Genomic DNA, 18,695 nt, shown 5'->3' on the forward strand with positions numbered 1-18,695 from the left:
AGAAACAGGAATGACAATTATCTTAATAGGTTTTATTTTTGTAATTCTTCTATTAACTTCAGTGGGAGTTGGGTCAGGCCATCAGGGTAAATCTTCACCACACACTTAACCTGGGTGATAAGCAGCCAAGAGGGTTACCACCTGTCTAATTGTGCAAACCCAAAGGCCCTTGCTTCACCCTCTGTCCAGCTCTTCCCTGAGGCAATGCCCCTGGCCAGCTCTTCCTGGGAGGCCCTACTCCAGCTCACTCCATCCCCCTTACCTCCATCACATGCTGTCCTCACCCTCGCTCACTTTCACCAAAAACATGCAGTCCTGTAGCACCTTAAAGACTAACAAATGTATTTAGTAGGTAATGAGCTTTTGTGGGTAAGACCCACTTTTTCAGATTGGAATAGATAATAGGAATCCAGGGTTTAGATAGCAGGGAGTGTAGCAGGGGAGGGAGAGGAAGGAGGAAGAAAATAAAGGTTGGGGGGGTGGGGAAATCACCTGTCATTAATAGTATCTGTGTGACTGGTGTGATTCCTGCGAATACCAAAGGTGGGGAAATTGCCCTTGCAATGCATAAGATAATTGAGATCTCTGTTATGCCCAAGGTTAAATGTGTCAAACTTGCAAATGAATTCAAATTCAGATGTCTCCCTTGGTAACTGTATGGTAAAATCCTTTTGAAGTAGAATGGCTACTTTCAAATCCTTTATTGAATGTGCAGAGAGGTTAAAGTGTTTTCTTGCAAGTTTGTGTATATTCCAGTTCCTGGTATCCAATTTATATCTATTCATCCTTTAGAGCAGAAACTGTCCAGTTTGTCTAATGTACATGGCATGGGACATTGCTGCCATGTGATGGCATATATCCTAATAGTGGATGTGTAGGTGTATGAACCTGATGGTGTGGCTGATGTGTTAGGTCCAGTGATGGTGTCTCATAGATATGTGGACAGAGCTGGCAATGGGGTTTGTTGCAGGAATAGGTTTCTGGGTTAGTGTTCATGTGTTATAGTGTGTGGCTGCGAGTGAGTATTTTGTTGAGGTTGGGTGGCTGTCTGTAGAAGAGAACAGGCCTGTCACCCAAGGCCTGTGAGAATGAAGGATCATGTTCCAATATAGGTTGTAGATTGTCAGTGATGCCCCAGGCTGGATCAGGGAGTTGGGTGCGGGAAGAGGTGTTGGGTACAGACTCTGAAAGAGAGTTTGGGTATGGCATCTAGGATGGGACTAGGGGATTTGGGCATGGTAGGGGGACAGGAGGTTGGTACTTACCCAAGATGGTACAGCTCCCAAATGTGTATCCTTCTGGCAGCAGCTTCTCCTAGGTGCTTCTTTCCCAGGCACTGCCTCCACAGCTCCCATTGGCTGCAGTTCCTGGGCAATGGGAACTGTAGAGTCAGTGCTCCAGGTGGAGGCAGCACTTAGAGAACCCTTGCCCAGGTCCACAGGAACAGTGCTGACCACCTCTGGAAATGGTGCAGAGGGAAAGCAGGTAATGGAGCCTGCTTTTGCTCCATTGCTGTGCAAGACTGTTACACCCCAGTTCTCCTGGTTTGGCTGAGTTAGCCTCCAGGATATATGGTATCATTCTGGGAGACCCCTGGTGAAAACAGGAGGGTGGGCCACCCTATTGTCGAGGTTTGAGCACCAAGGTAAGCTTATCCCAGTTGTGAGAATTCCTGCAGCAATGATATGTCTGCGTTCGTGTGTCCTCCCTGTTCCTGCACTTGTCCATGTATATCTGGGGTCATTTTCTAACATTCTTTCTGCCAATACTCCATGATTCTTTCCCTGTCAGTTGCGGGAGAACTTTTCTGTCCTTTGTGGGATATTACTGGAAAAGCATTGTTTGATCCTCACTGCAAAGTGGACAGATTCCATCCTGTATTCTAGCCCCAGCCTGATAAGCTAGCCAAGACTTGCAGCTCCTCCAATGGTGGGTCAGGGTCTGCTGTGTAAATGGTAGGAGGATTTGGGTTCATTCAGTCCTGCGTAAGAGTCCAAGTTAACTGGGAAGTAAAGCCATATCCTGTGAGTGAAATTTACCCCTTTATGTAGGCCTTGTACTTGTCCTCTGAATTTCATCCATTTAGAAAAATACTACCATTATTTTCAGTAGCTTTTGGAGCTGGTCTTTTAAAGAACAAGAAGTGAGAAAAGATGTGGGATGACATGTAGAATGATGACGTTTTGATCAACTAACTTCTTTAAAGGACCACAAGAGGTGTGGTCAGCCCGTTTAACAGTGGAAATAATGCACAAAACAATACAGCAAAGCACTTACATATGTGAATACTTCCAGCAAAGGGATTAGTAAACATAAATAGATTTCTTGATACTCAATATTCAGAACTATAAAGACTGACACTAGGATTGAAAGTGTTTTATGTGGTACTCTCTTCTATGGAACACAGTTTACAAACATTAGCAAATAGTACTTATTACAAAATGAAAACAGAAGCCAGGGTGTGTGTTTTCTTTTGTCACATATGGGTCTCATTAGTCTCTTCATTTACAATGTGTAAGAAAAACCATTATCCTAACTGGATGGAGTTTACAACCCTGGGTTTAGGGATCTAATGCTCAAACCACTGAGCCATATATCTAACTTTGTTTTAGATGATCTTTCATTTTGATTTATTTTTGATACAAGAGGTGAGGCAGATACTTTCTATAGTGGGTATTTTAGCATTCAGCATGTAAGAATGAGTTATAATATCTAATTTTTAAAAAGCTTTAACATATGGCTGACTCTACATTAGAAAATCCTGCTGTGTTTCTCAACTGGTAACACCTATAGCTGCTCCTGTCCACTCAAATAGTGGTGAAAACAGTTGCCCTGTTAATGTAGACAGGATAAACCGAGTTCAACTTCTGTTTTGACAAAACATGCTTGACTTTTAATTTTATCAGGGTTAACCATAATTTCTTAAATGGATATTAATAATACAACTACTGCCAACATTATCTGAAGGGGGCTAGTGCATTGATAATGAGGAGCCATGTTAACACCCATTGTCAAATATAGTTAGATTTTTCTAGAGTAAGCACAGTCTTAGGATTTTCTCATCATAAAAATAAAAAAAAAACACGACAAAACCTGTGACCTTGTGAAGATTGGAAGCACATCTAGTCAAGATTTGACCACACTTAAATAAAATTATTGCTAGTGGGGCATCAACACAATTGCCCAGAAAAAAGGACCAGAAATTTTGTTCAAGAGCAGTCCTAGCCTATCCAATGTAACATAGACTACCTCTTTCTAAGTACTCTGTGGCATTGTTTTTATGAAATATTCTCGCACAGCTGACTACCAAACCAACCTTGATAACTACCTAGAATCCTTCTGGAACATGTGTTAACACTGAAATTCAATTTTGAAAATTGACACTAAAGATGACATATTTCTAGTCTTTTTATGAGTCCATGTCAGTTTCACTCACATGATAAGACACATTATATATTTTTCTGACTGCATGATCCAGAAGCTCTTCCTGGAATCTTGAAAGTATCTTGAGAGTCAACATGTAGTTTGGTTTCTTTGTGCATCAGAACTAATAAAGAATCTGCAGTTCTGTTGGTGTTGGTAGGGAATAGTATCTGTTTCAGTCTTTCATAGTTGTTTGGACTCTGCAGGACTGACAAAGCCAGTAGTAGTGCAAACTTATTTTGGCCCATGAAATAAGCAGACATAATTTAGAATATGTACAAGGAGCAGTTCTGCTGCATAAGATGTTGGTTATATGACCATATCCAAACTGTAAACTCTACTCCCAGTGGGGATAGAGTGCAGTCTATTTATTATAAATAGAAGACAGCCTAAAGCAAAGAGTCATACACGCTTTTGCTGTGCTAAGAGCATGCCAGGGGAGACTCTCTTTTCATTGACCGTGACTTCATACATCTACATGAACAAGTTTAGTTGCTATGAGCAATCGCAGGGTGTCAGCATAAAACTAAAAGCACTACGTGTACTGAATTTGCATGAAAATTTGAGGGGTTAAGTGGGAATTTAGGTGATACATAGTATTTGTGCCGGCCCTTTGCCCAGGGGTGCGTGTTACCCTTTGAGGACAGGACAGAGAGGATTCTAGTTATCTTGGTGTTCATTATTTGTTGCATTGTTTTGCTAAACTTGAGAATATGACCGTACTGAATGATGTCCCTGAGGCGCTCTCACTGTGGTAGCAACGGTGGCGCTGTTAAACCTTATGCCTTCTCTAAGATTGCTTCTACAGCTGTGAGCCTGCTGCTATAGTTGTGGTCAACCAGTAGCATTTCACACATTCATTCTTCTTGGACAAATCAGAAAATATCACATAAATATCAGCGATAAATGTCAAAGCTGACCAAATGCAGATCTGACTTACTCAATTTTCAAATTCATACCATAACAGTAGAGACACTCCGTACTTTCTCACAATCAAACAGGTATTGGCAGTATCTGAGCCTGGGGGTATATTGTATTTTTTTTTGGGTACCAATAAAGGCCAGTCTCAAGAAAGTGCATGCTTGGACATGAACCTAAGGTCTCAGGAACAATGTGTGGGGATGCACAAGGGGTCACACACAAACACCCAGCACTTGCCTCCAGCACGCACATCAGTGCCACACTGCTTCCAGAGGAAGACGTGGGTGGGGGCTTAGCAGGAGCCAGGAGGGGGCAGAGCTTGGAGTGGAGGGAGCTGAGCAGGGGCAGATGGCCAGTGGCTCCACAGAAGTCCCCTGATCTCTGTTCTTTGTTTCAGCAGTGAAAAAGTATGAGCTCATTCTTGACTGTAGCTTGAACTCTAGTCCGGCGCACTCTAATACAGCAACATCCATGGTCCAGCATGATTTTAGTTAGTTATCATGGTTTAGTTATTTATCATGGATGTGGTCAAGTTTCCCACAATCCCATAAAGTTTGTTTACATCCACCAGTCCTGGGTCTCAATATTCTGTGCTATGATTTAGCTCTGATTTACCCCTAAATGTCATTTAAGAGCCCAGTAAGCAGTGGAAGTGTTGGCAATGCTGCTCGACAATACTGACCTTCAGTGGTTCAGCAAATTCTCTGCTTCAGCACTTGTCAGGTCCACAGGGTGCCAGACCTGAGGGAGTTCAGCCTGTGGTTTCCTAGCCTTGGAAATGCAAAAATTTCCTTTGAAAAAGGGAATTAATTGTGGGACAATATTGAGTCCGGTGGGCTTTTGCCAAGATTGGGGAAAGACTTCTTTCATCTACATCTCTTCCAGCTTTTACTTTTAAGTATGGAGTGTAATTGAGGGAAGTTGTGCAAGCGGCTATGTTCACTATTGTGTGTCTCATTCTCCATGATGTGACGATAGTTGCTGTGGTGCCTGAACGCTCAAAATGGCATATTATTTTATCTTTCCTCCACTGCATGTGACATGGTAGGAATTGAAGGCCAAGGAGATAAGAGAGTAGTATTATATTTGTTCTGCTTTGGAGGTGATCAAAAAGGACAGAACTTCTGACTTCTCCCTTGCAAGTTGAAGCAGTTGACACAAATGGAACTCCATGTTCAGAACAAAGAGGTCTGTATGAACAGGGTCAATCAGAATACCACAGGACAGCCAGCAAAATTGCAGAGAGAGGTACAAAGAACTACCACGTACTTGGGGTCTGTATTCCCATTGACCAGGCTTCTCTGTTTTCTGGCAACATTGCTAAAGGAACAAACACACACATGAATCCTGAGCACAGTGTCATTAAAACTTTATTTAAATACTCTGTGAAAGCTACTAGAGAGAAAGCTTCATGAAGGAGGAAGTACAAAGAAAATTCTCTTCACATTAGTTTTTCCCAGGTTAAGTGTATCATAAACTACTACTTTTTCATCATGGTCTTCACCTCTTCCCTATTTGGGGTTAGCAACTTTTATAGTTTTCTTCAACAACTCGTTATTAGACATATAGCTGTGCTGCATGTACCAAAGGTAGCAAATACAACATAAACCTTGCATATTGTTTCTTAGATTGCTTCCTTATGTGGTAACAATCTCATTTGAAGTTCCAGGGTTCACATAATAGAATATCTGTTTATAGTATTCAGTAGCAATAATAATGTCCAGTGTGCTGGATTCTCCTGTGGCACCATTTCTGACAAGGTCTTGGGACCTTTTTCACCTTCTTCTGGCAGCAAACATTGCTATATTGGTTAGTTTGAAATTCTAGCTGTTGTTGCGGCTTTTTTCTGCTTTTTTGGGGTATTACAGATTGCCTAATTATCAATAAGGTTTGTTAATAAAGTGTTTTTACTCACAGACTAGGCAGAGAAGCATAACAAAGAGTAGATAATTGTGACATGAGCACAAATTTAGGCCTGAGACTTTATTTTTAATCCAGGGGAAATGTTCTTTGGTGTGATATATGGTGTGACTTACAGCTCAGAGTCTAGAAGTAGTTATGCTCCCATAGTGGGCTGTTCAGATGACATGTAATTATAAACACACAATTCTGTTGGAAGAATTGTATTAATGCTGCAAAATCAAGTACTCAAAAGTTATGTAATACCAACGTTAAGGTTTCTTGTACAAAATTAATTTGCTCCTCTTTTGCACGTTTATCATGATACAGTGTTTAATTACTTGATCACATTGAATGAGGCAGAGGTGTGTGGGGAAAAAACAATGTGCAAAGTGGACAGTGCTCACTTAATGAGCTGTAAGTGAATATTTTGTGTTCTCCTTGGGCAATATGTGGATTAGAGTCGTATTTACTGTTCAAACCCTGGTCTGAAGGCAGAATTATTAATTTTCCCTATGGGCTTTTCTGTGATGCTCATTACTATAGTATATGAGTTCTTCACTAATGCATTCATTTTCACAATACTGCGAAAGATAAGAAGAACTGACGTACAGAAAGATTCACTTAACATTGCATGCCCAGTCCGAGAGGTATACCATGATTTTTCAGAGGACATTAATTCTTTATATGTTCAAACCACAGATTCTATTTACTTCGCTTACAGTTGTAAGCACTCAGCTTTCCCACTGTTGGACCCCAGGAAAGCCCAGCAGGCGCCAGTGACAAGGTGCTGGTTGCAGCTGGAAGGGCTGAGGGCCTTGCAGCATGGGACCACCCTGGATCTGGTATATTACCTTATTCAGGACCGATCTGGTCCCAAGGGTGCTGGACCAGCAAGGTCCAACCTGTACTAAGTGATGATTATATGCCAGCATGATGTATGCCTTAAAAATGTATTATAACCACAGAAAACAACCACTCTCCTTCCTGCTAATTATGCTTTACTACAAAGGGGACAAATTCTGAACCTGTATGTAGTGTCCCTCAGAATCTATCTGTGAAACTTCCATAGCTCCCATCACCATATCTGAGTATCAGTTTATCTTAAATGTCTTTATCCTCATGGCTTTTTACGAGGTAATAAAGTACTTTTTCTTCCAGTTTTCTGACCAGGAACCGAAAAAGAGACTAAGTGACTTGCCCAGGGTCACAAAGGAAGTCTATGGCAGAGCCAGTTGAACTTGGGCCTCTGACATTCTGAGTTAGTGTAACCAGCACACCTACTGAGTGTGGCTCACTGTCCCAGGTAGTGGCACTTTGACCACTTACAGAGAGAGAGAATGAGTTTCCTCTACAGCCTTAACTTGATCATACTCTTTGATAATAAGAGGCACTCATAAATCCTTCAAAAAGCATCATTTGCGCATATCTGCACAGTCTTTCCTCAACATCTAGCAATGGCACCATGTTACACAAGGTGTAGTTCCAAGGACAGACTTCTAATGCCCCTTTTTCCCCCCCTCTTCATTGCATCTTCCTGCTTATTTTGCTCTTTGGGCCTCACTCTGTTTTTGGATACATACATACAGCTACTTTTGTCTCCTGGAAAGGAGGTAAATATCTGGAGGGGAATGGCCCAGCATGTAGGTGATGCTGAAAAGCATACCATCCAGTTTAGTAATGGCATCAGCACTACAAACGTTTGAATCTGACGTTTGGATCTTGAAAAATCCAAGGACAAACTCCAAAAATTATAACATCAAAAGAGAAATCAGGGTTACTTCTACTATTACATTAAAAATTCTGGTCTGTAACACATCTGGTTTACATAGTCTCTAATTTGGGACAAATGTACTTCTCACTGGATAATTCTTGTTTGCCTACTGTCCATTTTTACCATCTAAAGTTACTACATACATACCTTCCACCAAAATAGTTGAGATCCCACTGTATTATGGTGCAACCCTGCCACAAAAACATGTATCCAGCACCCATATCCATCTTGGTCTATCTGGATTTTGGCACTGAACACAAAAATCCTGGTCTCACAATGCAACCATATGGGACTTAATGTTGCTGAAAAGGCAAGCATATGTTTTGCTGTATTAGGGCCCATGTGCTCAGCACTTTGAAGAACTGAGTAAATAAAAAATGAGAACTCAACTCATAACTCAAGGGCCTAAATCTGCCTTCCTTTCCCTAGCAAAACTCTCAGTGGCTTTAATGCATGTTTTGCCTGAGCAAGAGCTACAGGACTACTATGCTTGGTTTGTACCGTATATTCCAAAAAGAAGACCATACAATATACCAAGACATTGAGCAAAATGCTGCAAATGATCCATGCTGTATTTGTGAACACAAAGACATTTTAGTATAATGCTAAAACTTGTCCTTTTTACTTGTAAATCCCATAGAAATTTAATAAACCCCCAAATGCAGCAACATTATTTAAAATGACATCGCAGAAGAATAAAGACTCAGACCAGAGAGATGATGTATAAACTGATAGCAAAGGACTGGAATGAAATTATTTGCCTTATTTGCATCACTTTCCACATGTATTACCAGGTTTGCCTGTTACTTTGGGGTATGGGATGTTAATAATTCTATATCAGTGTACTGTCTGTGTTACTTCTGTTCTCATATGGAGTTCTACTTCTCCCATCTATCGCCTCCCAATGGAGCTATCCTGCAGGATCTGTGTTCTCCAGGACTGGGTTTTTCCTAGTCCACAATCAGAATAACAGACACTCCCACTACTGGAGCACATCTGAGAAGACTGGTTAATGAGTACTCACAAGATGGCCCCTTATGTCCCTGGACTCAGTTGTCTCACTTGCATAGCAATGCCAAGTGGTGACCCTCATGTGTCCTTGGAGTCAGTGGGCTGGGCTTAAACAGCACTTTAAAATGCCACTATTGTACACCCCTAGGTTCAGCAGGTCTCTTTCCCCTAAAGTCACAATCATTCTGCTAGTAACTTACCTGATGGGAAAACACCACAATATTCTTGGGTGATACAGAGAGCTTTAGCTTAGATACAAGGAGAATTGTCACAGTGTATGGTGAAGCCGAAAAAACAGCTCCAAAGAGTAGCAGGCGGAGAGAGGAGGAGACAGAAACCACCAGCTTAACCATACCAGGGGAGCCAAACAAACAAAACAGTTGCAATAATAAATCTAACTTAAATCTGATTACAAATGTTAGGCTAGCAAACCATAACTGGCCTTATCAAGTAGGGTCAGGAGGCTATACCAAGCAAGAGAGAGATCTCACTGTGCTGTGAAGGCTGAATTTATCAGGGTTTCAGACACAGATGGTACCTGGGGATCCTGAGTGGTGGAAGGAAGCAGAGCTGAACCCCGCGCACAATCAGTTAGGAAAAGATGAAGACCCAATGGAACTGTTGCAAAGTTTGGAATCGGGTATCAGAACACATTACTTGAGTGTGAGAAGGGGTTTTTGTAGGGAAATAACAATGGTGCAAGAAGGAACACTAGACTAGTTTATGGGTAAATGACTGGTTCAAGAGAGTATCCCAAAGTTGTTGTGATTAGGCCAGAGTTAGACAACAGGGACTGATCACTTGGGACTATGGACAGTGTTTCTTTGAGGGACCTGATAATGCATTTAGGCAGTTACAATATTTTGGATACCAACAGAGGATTTATTACTAAAATTGATCTGATAATTACTGACAGTTGTGGGGTCATTAGCATCCACAGCAGAGATTTCCCATCAGGCAGTCCTTTCGTGCTTTCCACGTTCCAGAGTTCAGCATGGTTCTTGTTTTGGAACTGTTGTTCTCCATTCTGTGTGCTAATAGAGATGCCTCCCTTGTCTCAGCTTCCCTGCAAATAGAGTAGGGGATGTTTCCTTAATCCTTTCATCATTGTCTAGAGGGGTTTAGGTGTGCCTTTTCCTGCCTTTCCACTGCTTTTTGCATTGGCTTTGGTTTGAGCGGAGGTCTTCCTTGAACACAGAGCTGGTAGGTAACACATAAGATACTCTGCTTCTTTCTAGTCTTGGTGCTGCCAACCCACAGAGAATATTTGGGCCAAATAGAAGAAAACAACTGGATGTTTTCCATAGACTGCATTAAAGTAAGTGCTTGTGAGTTTAACATTTACTAGTAAATAGCACCACTATTGACAAGAAATAATCAATATACTCTTACAACAGCTTTTTGATTATTCCTGTCCTTTTCTTCTGTAGTTCTAAAGTGTCTTATAGACTAATTATAGGCATAGTAGTACGATATTGGATACTAGAGAGCTATTAGTTATCATGCTTTCACTGCTTTTCCTGGACAAAAGTCCCTATAGTCAAATGTGATAAGTACTGGAAGGCTTTTGCTCCCTGAATCAGTCTCCCTCTGGGGTTGCTGCAGAAGCTGTGTGACAAAGGCAGGAGTTGTTAGTGACCCTTATATTTAGGTTGCTAACACTTTGTTACAAAGAACTTTTGTAACCTTTTCTTTAAGACACTCTCACACCTCTATTGTTTGAAACAGGATTTTGATATTTGGAAGGAGAGCCCCCAGACTATTGAAATGTCTTTTCTTTGTCCCATGAAATTCCATTCTGTATTTGAGATATTAACTATTAAAACCTTCAATTTCCCTTCCCTTTACTTGCCTTCTTCAGGAAAATGTTGGCGGCAAACAAGCATTCCAAGGCCAAAATCACAGTGCTGTTAAAGAAACATTATCTTCAGACACTGCCCTGAGAATCCATGGGTCTTACAAAAGCAGCTCTAATAGTGAGGTAGGGAAGACACCTGGGGTGGGTTCCTCATCCCCAAGATACTGCACATAAGCCCATTGAATCACACCGTCAGTAGGTACTGCATGAGACAGAAGCCAGCCTAGGTTCTCTCCCACCTCCAAATGCTCTCCAGAACTGTTTTCTGGACCTAGTAATTACTCCTCACCACATGGGCCTGGAGCTACATTTTTGAAGGAGTTTGGAGCAAGGAAAATTCGTTTTTTGTCTAATAGGAAACATCTGAGATTTCTGAAGGCTATAAAATAATTAAAGGACAATGTCAATTTTTTTTAAAAAGGGTCTTATTATTTTCCCATTTATTTCCAAGATTTTTTTTCACTGTTAAAAAGAGCTCCTTGCTTTTTACCAATGGGAAAAATACTGTTAGCTCAGAGTACAGTACGTGATTCACAGAAGGTACTGCTGGGAGACAGCTAGGTCTCTGCTCTTGCATCTGAGTGCCTCAAAACCAGAACCAAGCAATATCCACTTCTGCATTTGATGTTTAATCCATATTTGCACAGAATACGCGTACTCCCTCATTTTGTAATTTCAAAAGAAGCTGATTACTGGGCCTTGATCTTGATCGCATCTGGAGCCCTCCTCCTCTTTCGTCCCGCTATTTCAGCAGGGCCGAGTTGTGGGAACTTGGTTGATTGTAGTTTGATCTTTAAACTGTTCCTTCCTCCACATAAAAATCAATTGTCCCTCTGCCTTTTCCATATAACAGGACCTGAATAATTATTTTGGTCCGTTCGTTCAAATAACGCACAAGCCAATTTTTTTAACCGACCCTCCTTCAAAAAGACCTTGAGGAATCAGATGGTCGACCCAAGCCTCTTAAAAAGAAGGGGGCGGAGAGGAGCCCGCCCGCTTCACTTAATTCCCGCTCGCATGGTCGCGGACGGGAAATTGGACGTCCCTGAATGGTTAGGTTGTTGCGCCCGCCCACCTCTCCGTTCCGCGCTGGGAGGGACGAGGGAGTCGGCCATCTTGGGTTCGGCCGGCTGCGAGCGAGCGAGGGAGGGACTGGCTGGCTGGGTTGCGGAAGTGGTTGTGGTCGCTGCCCGGTAGGGGAGAGCGGCGAGAGGCAGAGTCCAGGGGGCCCGCACCTTTCCCCGGCCAGCACCGGCTCGAGCGAGGAGGATGGCGGGGCGGCTCCCGGCTTGCGTGGTGGACTGCGGCACCGGGTGAGCGCGGCCGGCCGATGAATGGGCAGCGGGGCGGCGGCGGCGGCTGACACTTGGCTCCTGGGCGGGTGGCGGGGGCACGGGCGGGGTGTCTCCTCCCACTTGCGGACCCCCCCGCAGGGACGTGGCTTTGCCCCCGGCAGCCCCCCGTAGGGCGGTGGTGTCAGCGGGGCGAGGCGATGGGAAGAGGGGGAAGGGGTTGATTCAGTCCCCCTCCAGCCCCCGCTTCATCCCTTGCAGCGCTGCTCCTTCTCTCCCCCGCGTGCGGCTGGGGGGGGACTCCCACCCCCGGAGCGCCCCCCCGCCAGCGGGCGCCCCCACTGCCTGGGCTTCTCTCCTCCCCCGCCAGCGGGCGCCCCCCCCCCCCGGCTGCAGCACCCCCACTGGCTGGGCTTCTCTCCCCCACCACCCCCCTGCCAGCGGGCGCCCCCTGGCTGCAGCACCCCCACTGCCTGGGCTTCTCCCCCTCCCACCCCTAAAGCGCTCCCCCCGACGTCCGCACCCCTGCTTTCTGGGCTTCTTTCCCAGTCGCACCCCCGGTTTATTTTTGGCTGCCTGGGCAGGTGCAGTGTCCCCCCCCCCCCCCAGCCCATCAGCCTGTCTCTGGGAGCAGGGTCACCCCCGAGGTCAGCGTTCTCCCTCCGCCCGCCGGCCTTTCGGGTGGGGTCTCCGCCCTGTTCTCATTCATTCCTTTTGCTACCCTGCAGAAATCTGCCCGGCTCGCTCTGTCCGGAAGCAGCGTTCGCCCACCCTCACCTGGGGATCTCCAGGGCGAATCTCGCTGCCTGGCTCTTGCAGGAGGCAGGCTCCTCCTGCTCGGGGGCTGCTGCGGTTAGGGTGGACCCTGCTCAGCCCCCCCGATAGGAGAGCAAAACGAGAAACGTATTGTTTAGCCTGTGCTTATTGTTAAATAGTCTGCACTCACAGGGCTCGTTGCTAAATACCCTGGTGTTTTTTGTTAAATATGGGGCTCAGGTCCTTTATTCAGTATTACTTCTCTATAGGGGGAACCCTCCCCCTCCCTTCTCCTGAGCAAGCGCAGCAGAACTTCCTTGGTTTTGTCAAAGCCTCTTCCTGCTTTCAGGCTTTTATACCTTATAAGGCAGTTTTCAGCGTCAAACCTGAACCAAATCCTTTTTAGAAACTATTTTGTATTTAGCAACTACCCAGGGACAAATGGAGAGAAAGCACCAGTGCTAGCAAAGGCAAATGAGTATATGTATAGAAAGGCATTGAGGGTTCAGAATCCCTTTCAGTTGTTGCTTGTCTAGTACTCTTCCCAGATTTCAGTATGCAAGGCGGACAAGGTAACAGTAGGAAGTAAAGGCTGAGTTTGAACTTGGAAGGGTTACATAGTATCCTTAATGGCAGTGGACTAAGGAGATGCAAGTTTCTTTTTCCCTCCTGTGAGCTCTTGATTACTGTATGACTTCAAAGATGGAATGATTTGTTTTAAAACATTTCCAAAGACTTTACTATATGCTATATCAAAAGATTTTTTGTTGGGATTTTAGCTCCTCCCACTGATGTAGGGAAAGTAAATGTGTTAAGTGACTGTGCTAGCTAAACTGCTCTTACGTGTTTCACTTTTTCATCAATTTTTGATCGCTTACAAAAAGCTTTGTTTTAAACTAAGCTGATTTTTTCCCCATATATTTGGTATATAGCAAACTCAGAGTAGATGGAGGGTATCTTTAATATGCATATTTAACTTTGACGGAGACTTAATCTGTTAGAGTTGTGATTACCTTTAAATTTACAAGTGTCAGTTTGGACTAATAGGGATCATTAAATGCTGATTTTGATAAACTGTACATGTGTGTATGTATAAGATGATGGTGCACTAATGGTAAGATAGGTAAGCCTGTATTTAGAGTTACAGCAGGAATGAAGACCTTGAATTTATATGATGTGTGAATGTACTTTTTCCACTTGTACTATAACATTTATATATTTAGGTATGGAGTACTTTGTCATATATCTTACTGAACACTTCAAGTTTTAAAATAAGTGAACACATGGTCCCTGCCTTGAAGAGTTTACAAGTCCAGGTCCTCTAAAGAGATTTCCTTATGCCTGTAATGAATTTGCATTAGTTAGAATGGCCCTAATACTGGTCCTTTTTATTATTAGCACCTAAATTCAAGGGATAGATGAGGGAGGAGAAGAAAATATATAGGACCTCCCCCCCAAAAAAAATACCGTAATGTTACTTAGGAAAAACATGTACTAGTTGCAATGGTTAGATCTGTCTCTCTCTATTTAAAAAAAATCTGATGCTTATCTATTTATAACTTTAATAAATCATTTGGAGTATATGCTAAAATATTTGTCAAGTCTTGTAGTTGACATTCCAATAATGAGACTCATCCTATGAGATTTCATTTATATCCACTAAACCAGTGTCTCTAACTTTTTTCCAAAGTATTCTACCCCTTCCAGGGGCATGATTGTCTTGTGTGCGCCAAGTTTCGCTTCACTGAAAAACTACATGCTTACAAAATCAAACAAAAATATAGAGGTGTCAGAGCACACTTACTGAAAAATTGCTTGCTTTCTCACTTCTACCACATATTCCAAATTATTTAAAGTTATAAATATTTTACTGACATTTCAGTATGCAGAGCAGTATAAACAAATCACTGCTTTTATGAAGTTTTAGTCTGTATTGACTTTGCTAGTGGCTTTCTTTTTTTTTTTTTTTTGGTACCCTGTTGTAAACTGAGGCAACTATTTAGATGAGTTGATGTGTGACTCTTGTTGGGTTTCTTGTGAGTCATCATCTTCCACCCGCCCACACTTGTGCTCATTACATGGTGCTAAGAAATTTACAAATGTGTTATGTGGACTAATTTAGACTGCTGTCACTGTACTGATTGAATTTTTAATTCTTTGGGTGATGCAATATCTGATTGTTTTCCAAAAAACTGCATATTTATTATTGAGTTTTTGTTGTCATGATTTGCCTTAGATTTGTCTTCATGTTGTTCAGCATCTGCAAAAGATTTTAGAAACATCATCGCCCTTGTACATGTACTGTCAGACTTGGGCCTATGTGGGTTAAAAACCCACCAAAACCTGAGACTAGCTTTTATGAAGACAAGATTTAATGAGATTTTTGTCTACAGTTTAGTAGGATACTTTTTCAGAAGACAACTGCTTCTGATTTACATGTCATGAAGTAGAAGCGTGTTGCAACAAAACTATGTAAATGCTATTTGAATGCAAGTCTGCTCTTGACAAACACATCACCTGGTTACCATCTTAATTAGTGTGAAAGTTAAATCAGCACAAATATAGATGATGCTCTGGACAATTTTATTAATTTCACAGAATGTCTGAATCATATCAGTATGGAAGAAACACAATTAAATTCATGTCCATTTTACACACTTCCCCAAAAGACTGGGGAAAATATTTAGCAAATCATGACTGATATGGAAAAAGTATCTTTACTTTTTCCTTTGTGTGCTGTCATGAAAGCAGAAGTCAGTGAGGGTAGTCTAGTTTCTGTGGCCAATAGCAGGGTTTTTTTCAGGTGGTAGACCTGACTTAATTATTTCTGTTGGCTTGACAAACTCCTGGATAATTGACTTCAGAACTTGATAGATGTGTGAAAGCTGTTGGCTTATTTCATGAGACATCTCTGATTTGTTGCCTTTGTGTAGTGCCATGTTTATTTTTTTCTTTGTTAGGCAATTTTATATATACCTGTTACTAAAAATTCTGGGATATTTTGTTTTGTTCTTTTGTTGGACACCACTTTTGCATGTAGTCACAATCAGATAAAGTGCATTTTAATATTTTTCCTTTTTGAAAACAGTGACCAATTAGCAATACAGTATATGTCCAGCTCTGGCTTGTGTGCTGAAATACAGAGGCATACTGTTGGGATACTCAAAAAAACGAATATGCAGGTCCCAAAGGATGTGGTAACAGAAAGGGAGCATTCTGTCAATGCCAACACAAATCACATTTGTGATACAAACACAACATTCAAAGCCATGTGATTTCTTATGTTTGAGAACTGCATTCAAATAAGATACCTTTTTATTTTTAGCATTTTAAAAATACTTAAAAGGAGCCTCACAAATAGAAAGCAAATGAATTTAGAGTACAAGTTAGATCAGGGTGGTGTGATCGGGGTAGTATGGTAATATGTAAGTGCTTGTGTTAATGCTTGTATTTGGTTTTGTTAATTTGCTATGGTATAACATATACTGTACACTTCACAGATAGCTAAGCTATAAACTTATTCTACAAATTTTGAATCTCTGTGAATTTAACTTAGTAGCAAATTACTTTTTGGTACCCAAGTAAGTTTAAATAATTAGAGGAAACACCTTTCTGTATGCCTTCTAGTCACTGCCACAGTTCGGATGGCTGCTTGGCCTGACCTTAAGGTAGGTGCTGAGATAATTTATCATGGAAAACTTGATTTTAATCAACCTTCCACCTTTATTCCAAATCTGAATAAAAATTAGCTGATATAGAAACTATGATCCTGTGTGTGTGTGTGTGGAGGTTGGTGGTTTTCCTGTTTTTCGGACAGATGTTAAAATCTGTATGAGTAGCCATGACAATAGCAATATAATGTGTTGTGTTTAAGAAGAATATTAGAAACTGTAAGCATGTGGCTCCGTCCCATATTTTTACTGATATTCTTTAAGCACCATAGAATTAAAACACAAAATCCAGTATGCTTTATCAAGTTTGTGTCAATTTTGTTGCCTGTCTTAATATTTGAAATAGAAAATTAAGGAAAGGATCCTTTTTATCCAGTTTTGGTAAAATTATTTTCTCAAGAAGCATATCCTGTTTCTCAGAAAAGTGCAGAGAACTGGATAGGTGCTATTTATATATGCAGAAATATCGCTTTAAACCATAGGTATCTTAATTTGTAGCTCTCTATCTCTTCCCTGACCTCCATCTGCTACAAGCTACTTTTTTTTCCACCTCCAAAGCCTCCAGGCTGCTACAGGAGGAACAGGCTTCAGTTACTCTACATCTCTTCTAGCTTCCATTTTTGTGTTGTCCCCACCCATGAATAGCTCCGGTAGGTGGCTGCTGCTGCTCTGGTTTTTCTGTGCTGCACCATGAAACTTATAAGATTCTTGACATTTTGATCGCTACCTAGAGAGTTCTGAATTGCAGCATGAAACTGGTCAGAATGTTGTTAATTTCATCTGTGGCTGCTTGATGAATCTCTAAGAAGTACCACACATTAAACCTATCTGTGCTGACTCAAAGAAAACAGTTTGTTCACAATAAGAAGTTATTTTACCAACCATTACTGCCTGGTATATTTGGTATGTTTTAATGTACTGAAAACAAATATTGTAGACAATGATTAGTGTCTCATTTGTCGCAAGACAAACTTTCTTCTGGCCACTGGCAAATGGATTCCTAAAACACTTTATTTTGCACATCCGCAGTAGTAGTTTTTAAACTTATGTAGTGTTGCTAAATATGTATTCAGCCAGAAGAAAAAGTCAATCACTGTGAAAATGAGGATTCCAAGAGGGTATATAGATGAAGAGTGGCCAAGCATGTTGCCATGCCCGAACTGTGTAACAGAAGTTGGAAAGTCAGGGTTTAGTGTGATATCTGGAACTCTGAGACACCCCTTCCCTGCTGGGCAGAAACCCCTAGCCCCACAACCCAGATCCTAGGTAGAAGCCCCAAGTTTCCTTCTACTCCCAGTCTGTCAGGCAGAGCAGGGGCGGGCTGCAGTGAGAGGGAGGATGCAGCTCCATGAGCTTCACTTTTAACTGTAAAAGTACTGTGTGCAGCTCATGGTCAAGGGTTTGTCCGTCCTTGGCACATGCTGTGTTTAAGATTGTTCCTTGTTCTCTCTTTTGGGAGACTGCTGTAGCATCAGCACCAGTGTCAAAAGAGAAAAAAGCATTGTGATATCATAATTATGTCCAGAAACTGTTCACATCCTCTGGGCTGGATTTGTATCTGTTTAGCATTCAGAGAGGTGTTAGGCATTCTCCAGAGACTCTAGTCTAAAAATCCACCCTCTTATGGTATCTGAGAGCTCCACAGTTGTGGTCAAGACACTGTTCAATATCTGAATGATATAAAAAGGTTGGTCCTGGGCAGGTTTAACAGTTGTGGATACCAAGTAGCCTTAATAGTAGTATTCAGAAACTAGCTACCAAAGGAGGTAGGCATCCTTCAGTCTGCATAGACTATGGATCGCGCCCTTTATAGTTTCAAGTGAGGACTTCATTTACAGCGTCTATTGTGACTATGAAGACCCACACGAGAGTGACAGTCCTTGCTGCGTCTCTTGCAGATGTAGTGGGTGTCTGGCAAGTCCTTATTGTGCTTTCTGTGCATTCGCTTCTCCTCTGCTAGCTGTCTGATCTTCATCTCGCCCTTCTGAAGGCCCTTGTGTAACCCCTGCCTCCATCTGCTGCGGTCGTCTGCTAGTTCTTCCCAGTTGTCCAGCTCGATGTCTACCTCTCTGAGGTCTCTCTTGCAGACA

At 42.2% G+C, this 18,695-nt stretch overlaps 1 protein-coding gene across 1 annotated transcript in view; it reads left to right on the forward strand.

Moving 5' to 3' along the window:
* The first annotated feature begins 11,990 nt into the window (after positions 1 to 11,990).
* ACTR3 (actin related protein 3) overlaps positions 11,991 to 18,695 on the forward strand; it is a 58,038-nt gene continuing 51,333 nt past the window's right edge. The window contains exon 1 of the mRNA XM_075001338.1: positions 11,991 to 12,199. Coding sequence (XP_074857439.1) covers positions 12,156 to 12,199 — 44 coding nt within the window. The 5' untranslated portion in view covers positions 11,991 to 12,155. The remainder of the gene's footprint in view (positions 12,200 to 18,695) is intronic.

Source organism: Carettochelys insculpta, chromosome 8, assembly GCF_033958435.1.
Source record: "Carettochelys insculpta isolate YL-2023 chromosome 8, ASM3395843v1, whole genome shotgun sequence".
Lineage (NCBI taxonomy): Eukaryota > Metazoa > Chordata > Testudines > Carettochelyidae > Carettochelys > Carettochelys insculpta.